Genomic DNA, 15,144 nt, shown 5'->3' with positions numbered 1-15,144 from the left:
TATCAAATCACCATCACAATTATTATAATCTTGCTTAATAAGGGCTTCATTTGACAAGTTTAAATGTATTAAGAAAAGGATCTTTGAGGAGTCATTTGTAAATACAATGTAATCTCTGGCTAAGAATGAAATTCAATGATCGGTGAAAAATATAGAGGAATTAATATTTTTTATTTTTATTTTTATCTTAGTTGACCTGCATTGAAAGTTCACTGTCCATCGATTTGTTCATTAAGGAAGCTTTAACAATCTGAATGAAATGGCCAGTTGCTTTATGAATGATTATTATTGATAGTGTCAAAATAGAGGATTTGTTTTGGGTACAAAAATAAACTGTTTCAATCTATAACTAACCGATTCAGGAGAGAAATGGCTGAAAATCTATTGGAGAGATTTCAGTTGAAGTGATTAGGAACTCTTGAAGAGACAACAAATTAAGCTAGGTCAAGAGATGCAATTGAAATGTACAGATAAACAGGATTAATCTTTAATTTTCATGAGCCATTCATTTGAACAATATTTAAACATTTTTTATTCTTGACACACAAACAAAACTAATTTAAATACAATTTAAGCCTTTACTAATTCCAAGCCAGATTATTAGGTCCAATGGTTAATTTGAGGACTCCCTTGGAGTTTTTGTGTCAACACTTGTAAACAGATTAAAAGTGATCAGTTGATTTCGGAAGTCATTACAATAACATCAAGCAATTGATTGAAAGGCTTTGATCCAATAAAATAAACTCTTGGTTCATTTTTGATTCAACTGCTGGGGTCGTTTCAAGTCAATAATAAAGCCTTTATGAACCAAGACGAAGATCATCTTAATTTTTTGCTTATTTAGCTGATGATGACTAAAATTAAAATTAAATTCATATTGAATAGCCATGTCAAACTACATAAATGTTGACCAATTTATTAATAAACCATGATCACAAGTAAGTGTGAAGATGAGGTCAAAAGAGTTGAAGTGAGAGTGATTCAATCATTTGAATAGATTGCTTAAACGCGTTTATTGGTGTTAAACTGTGAGGCCGGAATTGTAACCAGAATCATTGATCTTTCTGCTGATTCAACAACTCGCCACTTCTAACGTTTTTAACTTTAAAAATAAAACTACTCAAAGAAAGAAGATATAACTATGATTTGAAAATGGACGCTTCTTTTTAATCCATCAGCAGTTCTGGTCAGATCTCCATTTCATCGTTAATCTTTTCTTGAGCTGATTTGTCTTTATATTTTTTGGTGCACAAAATTTGGAATCCCTTTGGATCCATTTAACAAGTTAAAAAGCTTTAAACTCTTTTGACTCCTTCAAAGCCTCGAGCTTTTTTGGCCATTTTTGTGAGTTTTGTCAGTCCATCTGGATATCCTTTCATTTTGAACAACATTTTTCCAAATATTTCTGTTTGTTTTATCACCAAAAAGACACGAAATTTATATTCAAATATGTACAACCGTGATTTTTTACTTTACTTAATTGTCATTACAATTGCCATAACTGTTGTTTCCACCATTCCTAGTGCTCAAAATTCAAGATCTATCCTTGAACGGTCATCACAAACAGCTTCGCAGATGGATCCACAAGTTATCCAAAGAAATGTTAGATCATCAAATAATCAACATCAGTTTGAACCGACATCATTTCAATCAGATGGAGAAAGGTAAGTTTAATTATTATGAGTAAATCCGATTATACAATTCTCCATTTTTCTGATGTTAATCTTGTTCTTTGATCTCAACCCTTGAAGTGAACCGTCAGCACCAGAAGAAATCTTGGACATTTACTTTGATTTTATCAGAAACAACGATGAAAACAACTGCTTGATGAGAATCGTTTGTCAAATTGGTTATAATAAAACTGCCTTTGGTAACTTTGGCGAACAAATTGCTGGTTTCTTTACGTAAGTTGTTGCTAACCAAATTAACAATTTTCTTGTTTGTTGCCAAGAATCCAATGGTTATACAACCAGCAATTAAAATACAATCCATATATTAATATAATCATCCTTTTTTCAGTGAAATTGATTCAAATACTGGAAGTGCTGCTCAATATCGAGCAGCTTTTCAAACTTATCTAACAGAACCAAATGTGGATATATGTGTTGAAAAGTACCCGGAATGTCAATATGCAACAAATGATATGGTCGAGGTTGGTAACGATTTGATGACCAAGAATCTAACAGGTATGCAACTGGATGATGCTAATAAAGGACCAACTTGGATTTATCCAGCTAATTGAAATGGTTCAGTGTTGCTTGAGGTTTTTGATAAATAAAACATCGCCTTTTCATAACTTCATCGATTGTTTCATTATTTCTGGACGATTCCAAATGGCGTCCAATATCAACATAACTTTCTCAAATTGAAACAGGATCCAGCTTTTGAATTAAATTTCAATCCATTGAGCAAATCCTAAGGTTACATTAGGTGAGGTGCTTATGTGGATAACCTGTAGGAATAGATTGTCCGTGAATACAAATGAACGATTTTGTCTAATAATAATTGAAAGACCATTCTGTAAATTTGGGAAGCAATGACAGAAAGACAAAAACACTAGAGTTTTCGGTTTGTGCATTGATTATTATTAAATTACTATCATTGAATATGATTACAGATAGTTGATAAATTAGTCAATCATTTTCATAAATTGATTCTGCACTTTGCTTATTTCCGATTCAAACCCGCACTTATAAATGAATTATTCTTTGCTTCATCAACTCAACTAATTATGCAGACTAGATTGTGGTTGTTCTTTCACGATTGAATACATGTGTAATGGCAGTGGATTTCAAGATTGAAATTTAATAGGTATACCGTGGGTAAATATTTCAATAAAAAACTCAAAAAAGAAAGATGGAAATTGAATCCAAAATCTCGATTATTTTGACCATAGTCCTAATAAAGACATTTGCACTCGTAAATATCAGAACAGGAATGATTTCTGGAGTAATGATAACTCGGAAAATATTGAAAAGATGCTTTTGCACTTTCAACATAGCAAGTGTAAAGTAAACTCAGATAAAACACATACAAACACAATAACCACAAAATAATCACTAGATAGTTGACTAATCACCACCAAGAACTCCTCTTGCCCTTCTCATTATTGAATCCTTAGCTGGATCATAAGGATTATCTTTAGATGGTATTTCGAGAACAGCAGGAATAGGATCTTTATGAACATCAATCACATGACGAACTCTTTCGGCTATATTTTGGTTGATTAAGATAATATCGATATCTCCTCGTTTTAGAAAAGCTCGGAAAGTGTCCTCAATCTCCGAGGTAACTGTGTTTCGATCTACAACCAAAAAATTTAAGTTTGGATTCTTAGCACGATTAACTTCACCAATTCCTCCAAGGAGAAAACCAACACAAGTATCCTAAGGTCAAATAAGACAGTAAGAGTCAGGTAGCAGTAAAGGTATTTAAAATACATTATATACACTAAATTCGTTACTCACCTCATCTCCGATCACTGCAATTAATTTTCCTTTACCCGGAATATTACCAGTTAACGCCATTTTGTTATTTATATTGATTAATAAATTAAAGAATGATCAAACAATAAACCTAATTTCATAAAAAAAGAGGAGTTTACTTTGTTTACATACAATTTCCATGGAGATTCATTTTTACAAGAGGGATTTTCAACTGATTATTTGCCGATTCTGAATCAAAAATCAATTTGATCGGTGGATATTTTTTGAAAATTATTTAATTGGGCATAGATTTGCAATAGTTAACACCAGATACATTAAAAATAACAAATTAATGAACAAGATTTCGACTACATATGATTCAATGATTTAGTTTCTATTTTACAATGAAGTAGCTACAAAATTGATAGAGTTAACGAAAGTCTGATATTAGAAACTGCTCAAAATTATCATGATTAACAATATTTCTTAAAAATACAAATGTAGCTAATTGTATTGCTATAAGAACAACAAACAGTTTTCACAGAAACTCTATATTAACATAAAGAATTTTGTGAATAATGAAACAGTCAATGTAATTTCTTTTTATCAAATAAAAGTTTAATAACAAGAAAATGTCACATAAGCATCTTTGTTGGACAAGCATTGTACAATATTGTAGCAATTAATTTATAGTTAAATAAGCAAATGGACGGTTTAGTTCAATATTTGTGTGTAGTTGTATGTGTGAGATTGAGGCGATTGTCAATAGGAATGGACAATTTCAGAATTTAAGATTTCCAGCACTTTTTAGTCAAAGATTGTTTTGAGATAGGCAACTTGAGAGATGTGTTAACATAGTTAACATATTATGAGATTCTTTTATGAGATTGGATGGATTCAATTCCGTTGTAAACATGGAATGTTGTATTTGTAGCTTTCTTAAACGTAGTTTTCTGATGCCTGATGGAATATTTTGAATGATAGTTGTAGCATGAATGTGAAATGCAATTCAGATCAATAGTCGAATTTTTGAAGGTATAAAAAATATGATCAATGTATTTGATCAATGTTTGACTGATGTTGGCTCCAAGGTAAACGAATTAGAGTGCTTTTTGGCTTCCTTTTTGATTAGAATACGATTTTCAACCCAAAATAAGATTGAAGATACCCATTGGAAGAAGCATCCAACAACTGCTAAAGCAAATGACCAAGATAAATAATTATGTTCTGGATCGGGCATCCAATCTCTATCATCTCCTTTTATACCAAAAATTATACAAGCGGTGGTACAGAATAGAGCTGTTAAAATAAATTAAGATCAAAATTTAGTAACTAAATTTTATACAATTTATAATTATCTTACCTGAGAGAAACATAATTATAGATAAAGCTTTCATGGCATACATTTCTTTGTCTATCACAAAGCATAATTGAATCGCTAAAACACCAATAGCTGCCAACAACAGGAATACAAAACCAAGAGTGTACAATGTTTGGGTGGCGACAAAAAAAGCTGTATTGATGAGACAAGTTTGAAAAATAATTAAAATTGTATGTAACTCACAATAGATACAAGTTAATTTAGTATTTCAGGTCAAATTGAAAAGGCAACGAAAGTTGCAGCTCAAGCAATCAAAATTACCAGGTAATAGAAAATCTCGTAAGTCATTTTCACCATCGGCATATTCATATGAGAAAACCCATCGACAACCAACATAATATTTGTAATTTTGAAAATCATTGGGATGCTTAAAACTACGAAGGCATGTTTTCCAAAGACCTAACTTATCAAATTCATCACCATAATAACGACGATCAGAAGCAAGCCAATAAGGAGTACAGAGAGCTACCACGCTTGCAATAAAACCAAGAGCAAGTGTAGCTATTGCTATAAACCGAGTGGATGACATTTATACTATTTCGTATTGAAGATGAACTATAGCAACAAGTTGACTCATAAAACTATGGAATATACACAAATTTATGTAAGTATTGGTGTATGTTTGATTCTAATTGTCAAGACTATTAAAATCAACCTGCTAACATCTAATTTGCAACTGCTTACACACAAATAAATTCATCGTTAGAGACGACAAATACAACTCATACCGATATGTTTGTTTAGAAGAAAGTAAACAGAGGGAATATTCATAGACTAACGTATCATGCTTTACATAACGCTTGAGTGAATATGATGAATAAAAAAACAAAGATACTTACGAGGCTTCAGGAAATAGGAAAGGAGGTAGAAGTCTTTATCAAAAATCCAACGGCAGCCACGGTACACCAGATCATACCTGAAACTTGGTTCTTCAAAAGATTCAAAGCAAACCTCCCAAAGGCCTAGATTATTGAAGCGTCTTATAGGTGCCCGTCCGTCAGAAGCTAACCAATATGGAGTAACGAACGAGATTATTCCGATCAAGGAACTGACAAAGGAAAATATGGCAGCATAAATTGATGGTCGCACAGCAGTTATGTCAAACATCATTTTAAGCTTGATATGTTTCTTTGGTTTTAGCTGTGTGAGTTTCAAAGTAGAAGTAAAAAAGATATGCAGGTAAATGTGGGTAAAAAGAGAGACTGGTTTCTGGTTAACATGCATAAACATGTATAGACAGATCTAAGGGCGGCGTCCATACCTTTTCAACTGTTTCTCTCTTCTTCCTTTTCTTCCTATTTCTCTATTATTTTGCCTCTCTCTCTCTCTCTCTATTTTAAGTTACTAAGGTAACCTCAGTTTATTAGGAATTTTCAATTTACAATTCATCTTATGTAAATCAGTTTATCGTGAAATTTAATCATCTACAATTATACATTTAATACATTAGATGCCGAAGCTTGCCAAACTAAGCCAGCCAGCCAGCTATTTCTTCGTGTACTTGAAGCCAGTTAAAAGTAAATAGCTCGAGCCGACTCAAGCCAGTCAAATTCAAATTCAACGATTGAGGTGTCAATCGATTGACAAAAAAATTGAGGAAGACGAGCATCTCATTTCTGACAGTTTGATTAATAAAAGTTGCAAAATATTATATTATGATCAACTTATGTTTATTAATCTTGATCTTCATCAAGAAATTAGCGATCATGACTGGTCGCGGGCTTAACTCAGTTGGCTATTTTTGTTTTTCATTAGCTTTTCGTTCGTTTTCCAGTATTCATCCGATTCTAATTCCCTGTATTTACCTCAATCCTAACAATTTGAATGGCCGCTGATTGAATCATGAAACTCGCTTACTTGTTTGCAATAATGCAAACTTATAACAACTAAGCAAAACTGTTGCTTCATAGTTGCTGCACCAATCTTGCCAACTCAATTCAAACAATAAAAAAGATTTTCAAGATTAAATATTACAAAAATTTCAGGCAACATTTTAAAATTTTTTTTCATTATTTAAGTTTCGACTTTATTCTTGATTTCAATTGATCATAATTTTCAGCTTTCCATCCATTTGCATAAACTTTTGCTTTTAGATGGCTCAAAAAACGCTCAATCGGTCTGAGTTGAGGTACATTGGGCGGATTCAATGAGGTTGATTTTCAATTCAGAAAGAGTTGAAAGGGTATTTTTTGCATAATGTGCTGAGGCTCCATCAGGCCAGAATAAGTATGCATTATCTGAATGATATTTTTCCAGGAATGGTTTAAGTCTCTTTTAAGGCATTCATGAGCATATTTTTCTGAATTCAGGGCTGAATTTGCTGGAATAAAGTAGATGGCGCTGTGCCCTTTTCTCACTGATTGCAATCCGAATGCAAAGTTTTTTCTCGAATTTCGACCTTCCATGAAATTTGATCGATTCAGGGACATTTTCTTTGTTACTGCAATAGTAACCAACACTTTTGCATCGATCCAATGGAAAATAGCTCTCGTCATTCATCACGATGCTTGTTTTGCTCGATGCAGAAAATTCATTGTTACTAGGTTTCTCAGGCTCGTTCTTTGTCTCATTAATTGTTCAGGACTTGATTTAGGCGTTTCAATTGATTTACGAAATTATATTTGATTTTTCTTTAATAATTTATTGATGTATGGCTGAGTTACCTTGAATTTCCTAGCTAGATAACGTTGCGATCCTTGATATCCTTCTTTGATTTTCAAAAGTTCTTTCAATTTATTTTGGGTCATTTTTACCGATTTTCGACCTGAACCTGACTTTCTCAATAAATTTCCTCCATCTTTGATTTCTTTGAAATCCTAAACACTGTTCTTCTTGGTATTCCGACTTGTTCAAAGTAATTAGCACAATCACTAGGATTCAATGTTGGATTATTGTCAACATTTTGCACTAACTTCCTTCGCGAATCGAAGTTGATCTTATTTAAAGCCATTTTACTCACTAAATATAAAGACAATTTTACTGATTTTTGCAATGCAAATTAATTGATAAATTTGCAACAATATGAAGCCTTAATTCGAAATTTTGATCGAAATTTCCGTTAGTTTGAGGATGCTAAAGTTTGGCCATTTTTTTAGTTATCACTCCTTATCAACTGAAAAGCAACAGTTTTGGGTATTTGGAGGTATCGAAAGAGAATCAAAACTGTGTTTCGCTGAAATTGTTAGCCGTAGAGATGAAACAACTTTAACTAATGTTTTGAAAAAATATGTTTTACATGGGTAACCATATATTCAGATGGATGGAGAGCATATCGAAATTTAAATGAATATGGATTTATACATGACTATGTCAATCACTCAGAAAATTTTTTAAATCCTTCTAATCAAGAAATACACACCCAAACGATCGAACCTAAATGGAGATCTTTAAACGAAATTTTCCATAAATCGTCTAATGGTGAGCATAGAGGTGATCATTTAATTGAATTTTTATACAAAGCTTAATCCATTCGAAAAATCAACCTGGATTGAATTTCCAAATAACAATTGAACATTTAAATTTTGAAGATTTGGACTGTGGACTTTGACCATGAATGATTTTTGTATTTCTTTTTTAAATTGGATTAAACTATTTTAAAATATTTTTTTGGATTATCGAACCAAGTTAAAATGTCAAGATTATCTTTACCCATAAATGCCGCTTTGAATTTTGCTTACCAGTTTCTAAGCTGACTGTTAAGCCTAACAGGCTTCAGCTTAGCGTGAGAAAGAGTGAGCTGACGGACTCTGGTACAACCTTACCAATAAAAAAGTTATCAACAATCAAATTTTCTTCATCTTGCATCAGGCAACCTGAAACGAATGGAGCATCTTTGAAAACTTTCAGCAAGAATTTTCACTTGTTCAGTAACTTGGTTAAGATTAGCAGCTTTCGAGGCACGATCTGCATCATCAAGTTTCTTTTTGGAAGCATTCAGGTGATTTCGAAGTTCATCTTTTTTCCAATAAGAGATATTGGATTGGGAAACTTCTTCAATTAGCTCAACAATACGCTTAACTATTTTTTTCTGTTTATTAGCGTTCACCTCGTTGATCACTTTCTGCTTTTAAAACAGATCTCAATGCATAGTTGAGGACATGAGTACCGGTATGATTGTTCATAATATATTTCCTTCTTTGTTGATCAATCTGTAGTTTCATAACATCTCCAACTTTTAAAACTCCAGATGCTACATTAACCAAGTGGACAATATAACCTCCTTGACATTTGACATCCCTCACTTCAAACTCGCTATCTTCTTCATCTCCACCTAAACTTTCTTTGGTCATGAATCAGCTTCAGCATAAAAACTTTAAGAGGAGAATCTTGTTCCCGGTTGTATTGAATAAAAACTAGATTCCAAATCTCGAGCACATCAGGATCGTCCATGTTGACCAGATCTGATGCATTGCGACCACCAATCCTGTCAAAATGAATTTCACTATATGGAACCCAAGGACCTGAATCACCCATTTCCCAAAAATTGTCTTTCATACTGCCAGGAATAACTTTAGATGGATCAACACCAACATCATCAACCAAAATAGATCGACACTCTTCATCAGGATCTAAACCTAGTTGAGGTGCTCCACCAAAATAAGTTACATAAAGTCTATCTTTATCCAAACCATACTCTTCGGTTAAAAGTTCCCAAGCCCATTTGCAGATTTCTTTCTTGAAAAAATCTCCGAAAGACCAGTTACCCAACATCTCGAAGAAAGTGTGATGGTAAACATCTTTACCAACATCATCCAAATCGTTGTGCTTGCCACCGGCACGGATACACTTTTGCGAGTTGCATGTCCTTTTATATTTGGCTTGGTCACTATTAGGATCAACAGTTCCCACAAAAAATTGGTTTATACTAAGTGATGAATAGAAACAAAAAAATATGTTGTGTTAAAGTTAAGAAAAGCTATGAATTATGGTTCAAGTTCAAAGCCAGTTTAAAATAAGATCTTAATAAAGTTCTTACCTGATTCATACCAGCATTAGCAAATAATAAAGTTGGGTCATCCAAGGGAATAACTGATGAAGATGGAACGAATTCATGATTATATTTTTTCATGAAAAAGTCTATAAACTTTTGTCTGACTTGATTACAATCCATTGTTAATACCGATTAAGAACCACTGGTTCAATAAGCTACAAAAAAAATTGGTAAAGAATAGGAGAGAACGTAAATTTCGATAAGATTCGTGGCAATTAGTTGAAATTGTTGAAAATATAATCAGCATTTGGCTCATCACTATTGGCTTTGTAATCATATTTAGGTTCATTATTGGTCAAGGGAACTTTCAGCTGATCTTTGAGCTCAGCAATCGAATGAACATTCAACTCAATGGGTGACTGTTGACTTGATGTCTTTGAATGAGATGAAGCTTGAGCTTTAGCTTTGGCAGCTTCATATCCAGCCAAAGCCTTTGACATTTGACATCCCTCACTTCAAACTCGCTTTCTTCTTCATTTCAATTAGCTCGACAATACGCTTAACGATATTTTTCTGTTCATTTGCGTTTTTGGTTTCGGGATTGACTTTTTAAGTAATAATTTCAGCCTTATTCTGGAAAATAACCAACTTCCTGCGCCTAATCACTAAATTGAACGCTGATGAAGAGTGTCGATCTATATGGATTGATGATGTTGGTGTTGATCCATGCAAAGTTATTCCTGCAAGCATGAAAGACAATTTTTGGGAAATGGGTGATACTGGTCCTTGTGGTCCATGTAGTGAAATTCATTTTGACAGGATTGGTGGTCGTAATGCATCAGATCTGGTAAACATGGATGATCCTGATGTTATTGAAATTTGGAATCTAGTTTTTATTCAATACAACCGGGAAAAAGATTCTTCCCTTAGACCCTTGCCTAAACAGCATGTCGATACTGGTATGGGTTTTGAAAGAATTACTTCTGTAGTTCAAAATAAGCGGTCAAATTATGACACCGATATTTTTGTACCGATTTTCGAGGCTATTTCTAAAATGACATGATGCTGCTTTACACTGGAAAGGTTGGACCTGAAGATACTGATGGTATTGACATGGCTTATCGTGGTATAGCCGATCATTCACGTACATTAACAGTTGCTTTATCCGATGGAGGGAGACCAGACAACGTTGGTCGTGGTTATGTACTCCGGCGTATATTGCGTCGAGCAGTTCGTTATGGTACAGAAATGCTTGGTGCTAAGCCAGGAATGTTTGCTTCTCTTGTACCAGTTGTCGTGAAAATTTTAGGTGACTTTTACCCTGAACTAAAAAAAGATCCGCAAACCGTGATGGACATAATTAATGAAGAAGAGAGTCAATTCCTCAAAACATTATCCAAAGGTCGACGTTTGCTTGAACGAACCATTGCAAAACTCGGTGACTCTAAAATCTTCCTGGAGATATTGCATGGAGATTGTATGATACTTACGGTTTCCCTCTGGATTTAACTCATTTAATGGTAGAAGAAAAGAACCTTTCAATCGATATGGCTGGATATGAAGCTGCCAAAGCTAAAGCTCGAACTTCATCTCGAGTTTCGCAAAACAACCTTAGTTAATATCTTTATGCATAAGGACATACTTTAACTACATTTTCCTATCTGTAGTTATTTATAAATTACCGAAATAAACATCATTTTGTGCTTGATATGTTTCTTTGGTTTTAGCTGTGTGAGTTTAAAAGTAGAAGTAAAAAAGATATGCAGGTAAATGTGGGTAAAAAGAGAGACTGGTTTCTGGTTAACATGCATAAACATGTATAGACAGATCTAAGGGCGGCGTCCATACCTTTTCAACTGTTTCTCTCTTCTTCCTTTTCTTCCTATTTCTCTATTATTTTGCCTCTCTCTCTCTCTCTCTATTTTAAGTTACTAAGGTAACCTCAGTTTATTAGGAATTTTCAATTTACAATTCATCTTATGTAAATCAGTTTATCGTGAAATTTAATCATCTACAATTATACATTTACATCATCTTCTGTTCAAGGGAATATTTCTTAATTAAGTTTGGTTATTGATATGTTTCAATGAATCAAATGTTTTTGTATTACAAGTCACCTGTGTGTTTGCATTTTTTCACATCACAAACCTGTGAATAGCATCTGTGAGTTGTGTATGTTATCATGAATAACAACAGTTCTTAATGTGACAAAAATATATTATTGTGTCTCTAAACTTCAATCTTTCAATTTTGTGCCATCAAATAAATCGAAGCTGGAAAGATATCAACTTTAATTCAATCTAACCCTTAAAGCAACTCATACAACTTGTTGCCAAAGTTCATTACTCACAAGAGTTCAAATCAAAATGGTTTACATGTCAGATGCTCGGCTTTCAGCATTCGCTTCACTTGCTCTTGGTTTTATCACTAGTTTAATAGCTTTCTGTACACCTTATTGGCTTGCTTCTGATCGTCGTTATTATGGTGATGAATTTGATAAGTTAGGTCTTTGGGAGACCTGTTTTCGGAGTATTAAAAATCCCACTGATTTCCAGCATTTCAAGTATTATTCCGGATGTCGATGGGTATTCTCATATGAATATGTCGATGGTCAAACTAATTTGCGTGATTTTCTATTACCTGGTAATATTGAATGCTTTAACTTATAAAATTACTAATATACTCATACTAATATATTTTCATTATTTTTCTTACAGCCTTTTTCGTCGCCACCCAAACATTATACACTTTTGGTTTTGTATTCCTGTTGTTAGCAGCCATTGGTGTTTTAGCGATTCAATTATGTTTTGTGATAGACAAAGAAATGCATGCCATGAAAGCTTTATCTATAATTATGTTTCTCTCAGGTAATTAAAAGAATAAATAGTGTTAATGTAATCATATTTTGGAACTCAAACTAATCTAAATTCGGTTTTTTAATTTATTTTCACAGCTCTATTTTGTACCACCGCTTGTATAATTTTTGGTATAAAAGGAGATGATAGAGATTGGATGCCCGATCCAGAACATAATTATTTATCTTGGTCATTCGCTTTAGCAGTTGTTGGATGCTTCTTCCAATGGGTATCTTCAATCTTATTTTGGGTTGAAAATCGTATTCTAATCAAAAAGGAAGCCAAAAAGCACTCTAATTCTTATACTTTGGAGTCAACATCAATCAAATATTGATCAAATACATTTGTCATATTTTTTTCAAAGTATTCATCAGGCATCAGAAAACTACGTTTAAGAAAGCTACAAATACAACATTCCATGTTTACAACGGAATTGAATCCATCCAATCTCATAAAAGAATCTCATAATATGTTAACTATAGTTAACACATCTCTCAAGTTGCCTATCTTAAAACAATCTTTGACTAAAAAGTGCTGGAAATCTTAAATTCTGAAATTGTCCATTCCTATTGACAATCGCCTCAATCTCACACATACAACTACACACAAATATTGAACTAAACCGTCCATTTGCTTATTTAACTATAAATTAATTGCTACAATATTGTACAATGCTTGTCCAACAAAGATGCTTATGTGACATTTTCTTGTTATTAAACTTTTATTTGATAAAAAGAAATTACATTGAATGTTTTTTTATTCACAAAATTCTTTATGTAAATATAGAGTTTCTGTGAAACTGTTTGTTGTTCTCATTGCGATACAATTAGCTACATTTGTATCTTAAGAAATATTGTTAATCGTGATAATTGCGAGCAATTTACAATAACAGGCTTCGGTTTTACTCTATCAATTTCGTAGCTATTTCATTGTAAAATAGAAACTAAATCATTGAATCATATGTAGTCGAAATCTTGTTCATTAATTTGTTATTTTTAATGTATCTGGTGTTAACTATTGCAAATCTATGCCCAATTAAATAATTTTCAAGAAATATCCACCGATCAAATTGATTTTTGATTCAGAATCGGCAAATAATCAGTTGAAAATCCCTCTTGTAAAAATGAATCTCCATGGAAATTGTATGTAAACAAAGTAAACTCCTCTTTTTTATGAAATTAGGTTTATTCAATAAACTTTATTGTTTGATCATTCTTTAATTTATTAATCAATATAAATAACAAAATGGCGTTAACTGGTAATATTCCGGGCAAAGGAAAATTAATTGCAGTGATCGGAGATGAGGTGAGTAACGAATTTAGTGTATATAATGTATTTTAAATCCCTTTACTGCTACCTGACTCTTACTGTCTTATTTGACCTTAGGATACTTGTGTTGGTTTTCTCCTTGGAGGAATTGGTGAAGTTAATCGTGCTAAGAATCCAAACTTAAATTTTTTGGTTGTAGATTGAAACACAGTTACCTCGGAGATTGAGGACACTTTCCGAGCTTTTCTAAAACGAGGGGATATCGATATTATGTTAATCAACCAAAATATAGCCGAAAGAGTTCGACATGTGATTGATGTTCATAAAGATCCTATTCCTGCTGTTCTCGAAATACCATCTAAAGATAATCCTTATGATCCATCTAAGGATTCAATAATGAGAAGGGCAAGAGGAGTTCTTGGTGGTGATTAGTCTACTTTTATTATTCAAAAAATTCTTTATGTAAATATAGAGTTTCTGTGAAAACTGTTTGTTGTTCTCATAGCGGTACAAGCAGCTACATTTGTATTTGTAAGAAATATGATATTACTTTCGTTTATCATGATAATGTGTGATTACTTCTAATGTAATATTTGAGACTTATCACTGATTTATCACAAAAATTCAAAAGTTTTCTATAATATTGTTAATTCTGAAACTAAATGGCTCCTCATCTTCGTCTTCGTCTTCATCTTCATTTTCATCTTCGTAACCATCGTCATCGTCGTCTTGGTTGAACATCTGTTCTTCTTTCTGGTCAATTTTACCTACTTTGGTCTCTTTTTTAATCGGTTTCATAAATCCAGTGAGTTCCCACCAAATCGGTTTTTTGCTGGTCGTCATCTTGCATTCTTTAACTCTCTTGTGCTTGAAAGGAGTAGTCTTGTGTTTGTAAACTTTGTCTAGAATTGTCAATCTTTTCACATCCTGACTCGCAAAAGCTTCATTGTCAGCTTTAAAGAATGGGACACCTCTTCGTTCCATATCTGCTTTCTCTTTGATTCGCTAATCAGAGAAACAAAAAAAACAAAATGAGCCATAAGATAATCAATGTGGTCAAATTTTAAAATCAATAAATAATTTAAACTTACCTTGTTGATATAATCCACGATTTGACGTCCATCATTCGTATTTAATTTTCTATTGATTCCACTCATGTGATTCATTTTGAATCCGAAATTTAATTGTCAATATTGCAGACAGTTTTCAAGATCTAATTTAATTTGCAATGCTCACTTTTATTGCCTCATGAAAATTGAATAAGAAAATTGGTAAAACATTCGA

At 32.8% G+C, this 15,144-nt stretch overlaps 8 protein-coding genes across 9 annotated transcripts; 4 read left to right on the top strand and 4 right to left on the bottom strand.

Annotated features, from left to right (window-relative positions):
• The first annotated feature begins 471 nt into the window (after positions 1-471).
• On the top strand, positions 472-2,296 carry LOC107367135 (uncharacterized). The gene is made up of 3 exons (XM_015934823.3): positions 472-1,664; positions 1,752-1,904; positions 2,020-2,296. The coding sequence occupies exons 1-3, from the start codon at positions 1,450-1,452 to the stop codon at positions 2,240-2,242; spliced, it is 591 nt and encodes a 196-aa protein (XP_015790309.2). The 5' UTR covers positions 472-1,449; the 3' UTR covers positions 2,243-2,296.
• A 489-nt stretch (positions 2,297-2,785) lies between these two features.
• On the bottom strand, positions 2,786-3,593 carry LOC107367146 (V-type proton ATPase subunit F 1). The gene is made up of 2 exons (XM_015934833.3): positions 3,468-3,593; positions 2,786-3,386 (listed from the first exon to the last, which is right to left on the bottom strand). Exons 1-2 carry the CDS (start codon positions 3,525-3,527, stop codon positions 3,072-3,074), a joined length of 375 nt encoding a protein of 124 aa, XP_015790319.2. The 5' UTR covers positions 3,528-3,593; the 3' UTR covers positions 2,786-3,071.
• A 428-nt stretch (positions 3,594-4,021) lies between these two features.
• LOC107367125 (uncharacterized) lies at positions 4,022-6,071 on the bottom strand. 2 transcript variants are annotated; one of them, XM_089267908.1, is made up of 3 exons: positions 5,646-6,071; positions 4,789-4,938; positions 4,022-4,724 (listed from the first exon to the last, which is right to left on the bottom strand). In XM_089267908.1, the coding sequence occupies exons 1-3, from the start codon at positions 6,034-6,036 to the stop codon at positions 4,489-4,491; spliced, it is 777 nt and encodes a 258-aa protein (XP_089124034.1). In that variant the 5' UTR covers positions 6,037-6,071; the 3' UTR covers positions 4,022-4,488. The 2 variants fall into 2 exon arrangements, with proteins under 2 accessions (XP_089124034.1, XP_015790300.1); XM_015934814.3 differs by lacking the exon at positions 5,646-6,071 and adding an exon at positions 5,068-5,530.
• A 2,995-nt stretch (positions 6,072-9,066) lies between these two features.
• On the bottom strand, positions 9,067-10,018 carry LOC107368777 (alanine--tRNA ligase, cytoplasmic-like). Its single transcript, XM_089267405.1, has 2 exons — positions 9,770-10,018; positions 9,067-9,657 (listed from the first exon to the last, which is right to left on the bottom strand). The coding sequence occupies exons 1-2, from the start codon at positions 9,914-9,916 to the stop codon at positions 9,067-9,069; spliced, it is 738 nt and encodes a 245-aa protein (XP_089123531.1). The 5' UTR covers positions 9,917-10,018.
• A 466-nt stretch (positions 10,019-10,484) lies between these two features.
• Positions 10,485-11,444, top strand: LOC149093967 (alanine--tRNA ligase, cytoplasmic-like). Its single transcript, XM_089267404.1, is given in 3 exon segments — positions 10,485-10,794; positions 10,797-11,183; positions 11,186-11,444. Coding segments are annotated over 3 exon segments (867 nt in total). The 3' UTR covers positions 11,356-11,444.
• A 211-nt stretch (positions 11,445-11,655) lies between these two features.
• LOC107367118 (uncharacterized) lies at positions 11,656-13,330 on the top strand. The gene is made up of 4 exons (XM_025160880.2): positions 11,656-11,899; positions 12,010-12,379; positions 12,454-12,603; positions 12,690-13,330. The coding sequence occupies exons 2-4, from the start codon at positions 12,103-12,105 to the stop codon at positions 12,923-12,925; spliced, it is 663 nt and encodes a 220-aa protein (XP_025016648.1). The 5' UTR covers positions 11,656-11,899; positions 12,010-12,102; the 3' UTR covers positions 12,926-13,330.
• A 506-nt stretch (positions 13,331-13,836) lies between these two features.
• Positions 13,837-14,964, top strand: LOC107363852 (V-type proton ATPase subunit F 1-like). The gene is given in 2 exon segments (XM_015931119.3): positions 13,837-13,896; positions 13,978-14,964. Coding segments are annotated over 2 exon segments (375 nt in total). The 3' UTR covers positions 14,293-14,964.
• On the bottom strand, positions 14,276-15,094 carry LOC107363843 (uncharacterized). The gene is made up of 2 exons (XM_015931109.3): positions 14,952-15,094; positions 14,276-14,865 (listed from the first exon to the last, which is right to left on the bottom strand). The coding sequence occupies exons 1-2, from the start codon at positions 15,024-15,026 to the stop codon at positions 14,485-14,487; spliced, it is 456 nt and encodes a 151-aa protein (XP_015786595.2). The 5' UTR covers positions 15,027-15,094; the 3' UTR covers positions 14,276-14,484.
• Between the last annotated feature and the right edge of the window lie 50 nt (positions 15,095-15,144).

This window comes from Tetranychus urticae, chromosome 2, assembly GCF_039701765.1.
Source record: "Tetranychus urticae isolate SD_2017Ah chromosome 2, NJAU_TeUrti_SD_1.0, whole genome shotgun sequence".
NCBI classification, from domain to species: Eukaryota; Metazoa; Arthropoda; class Arachnida; order Trombidiformes; family Tetranychidae; genus Tetranychus; species Tetranychus urticae.
This window is presented reverse-complemented; position numbering and strand designations above follow the sequence as displayed.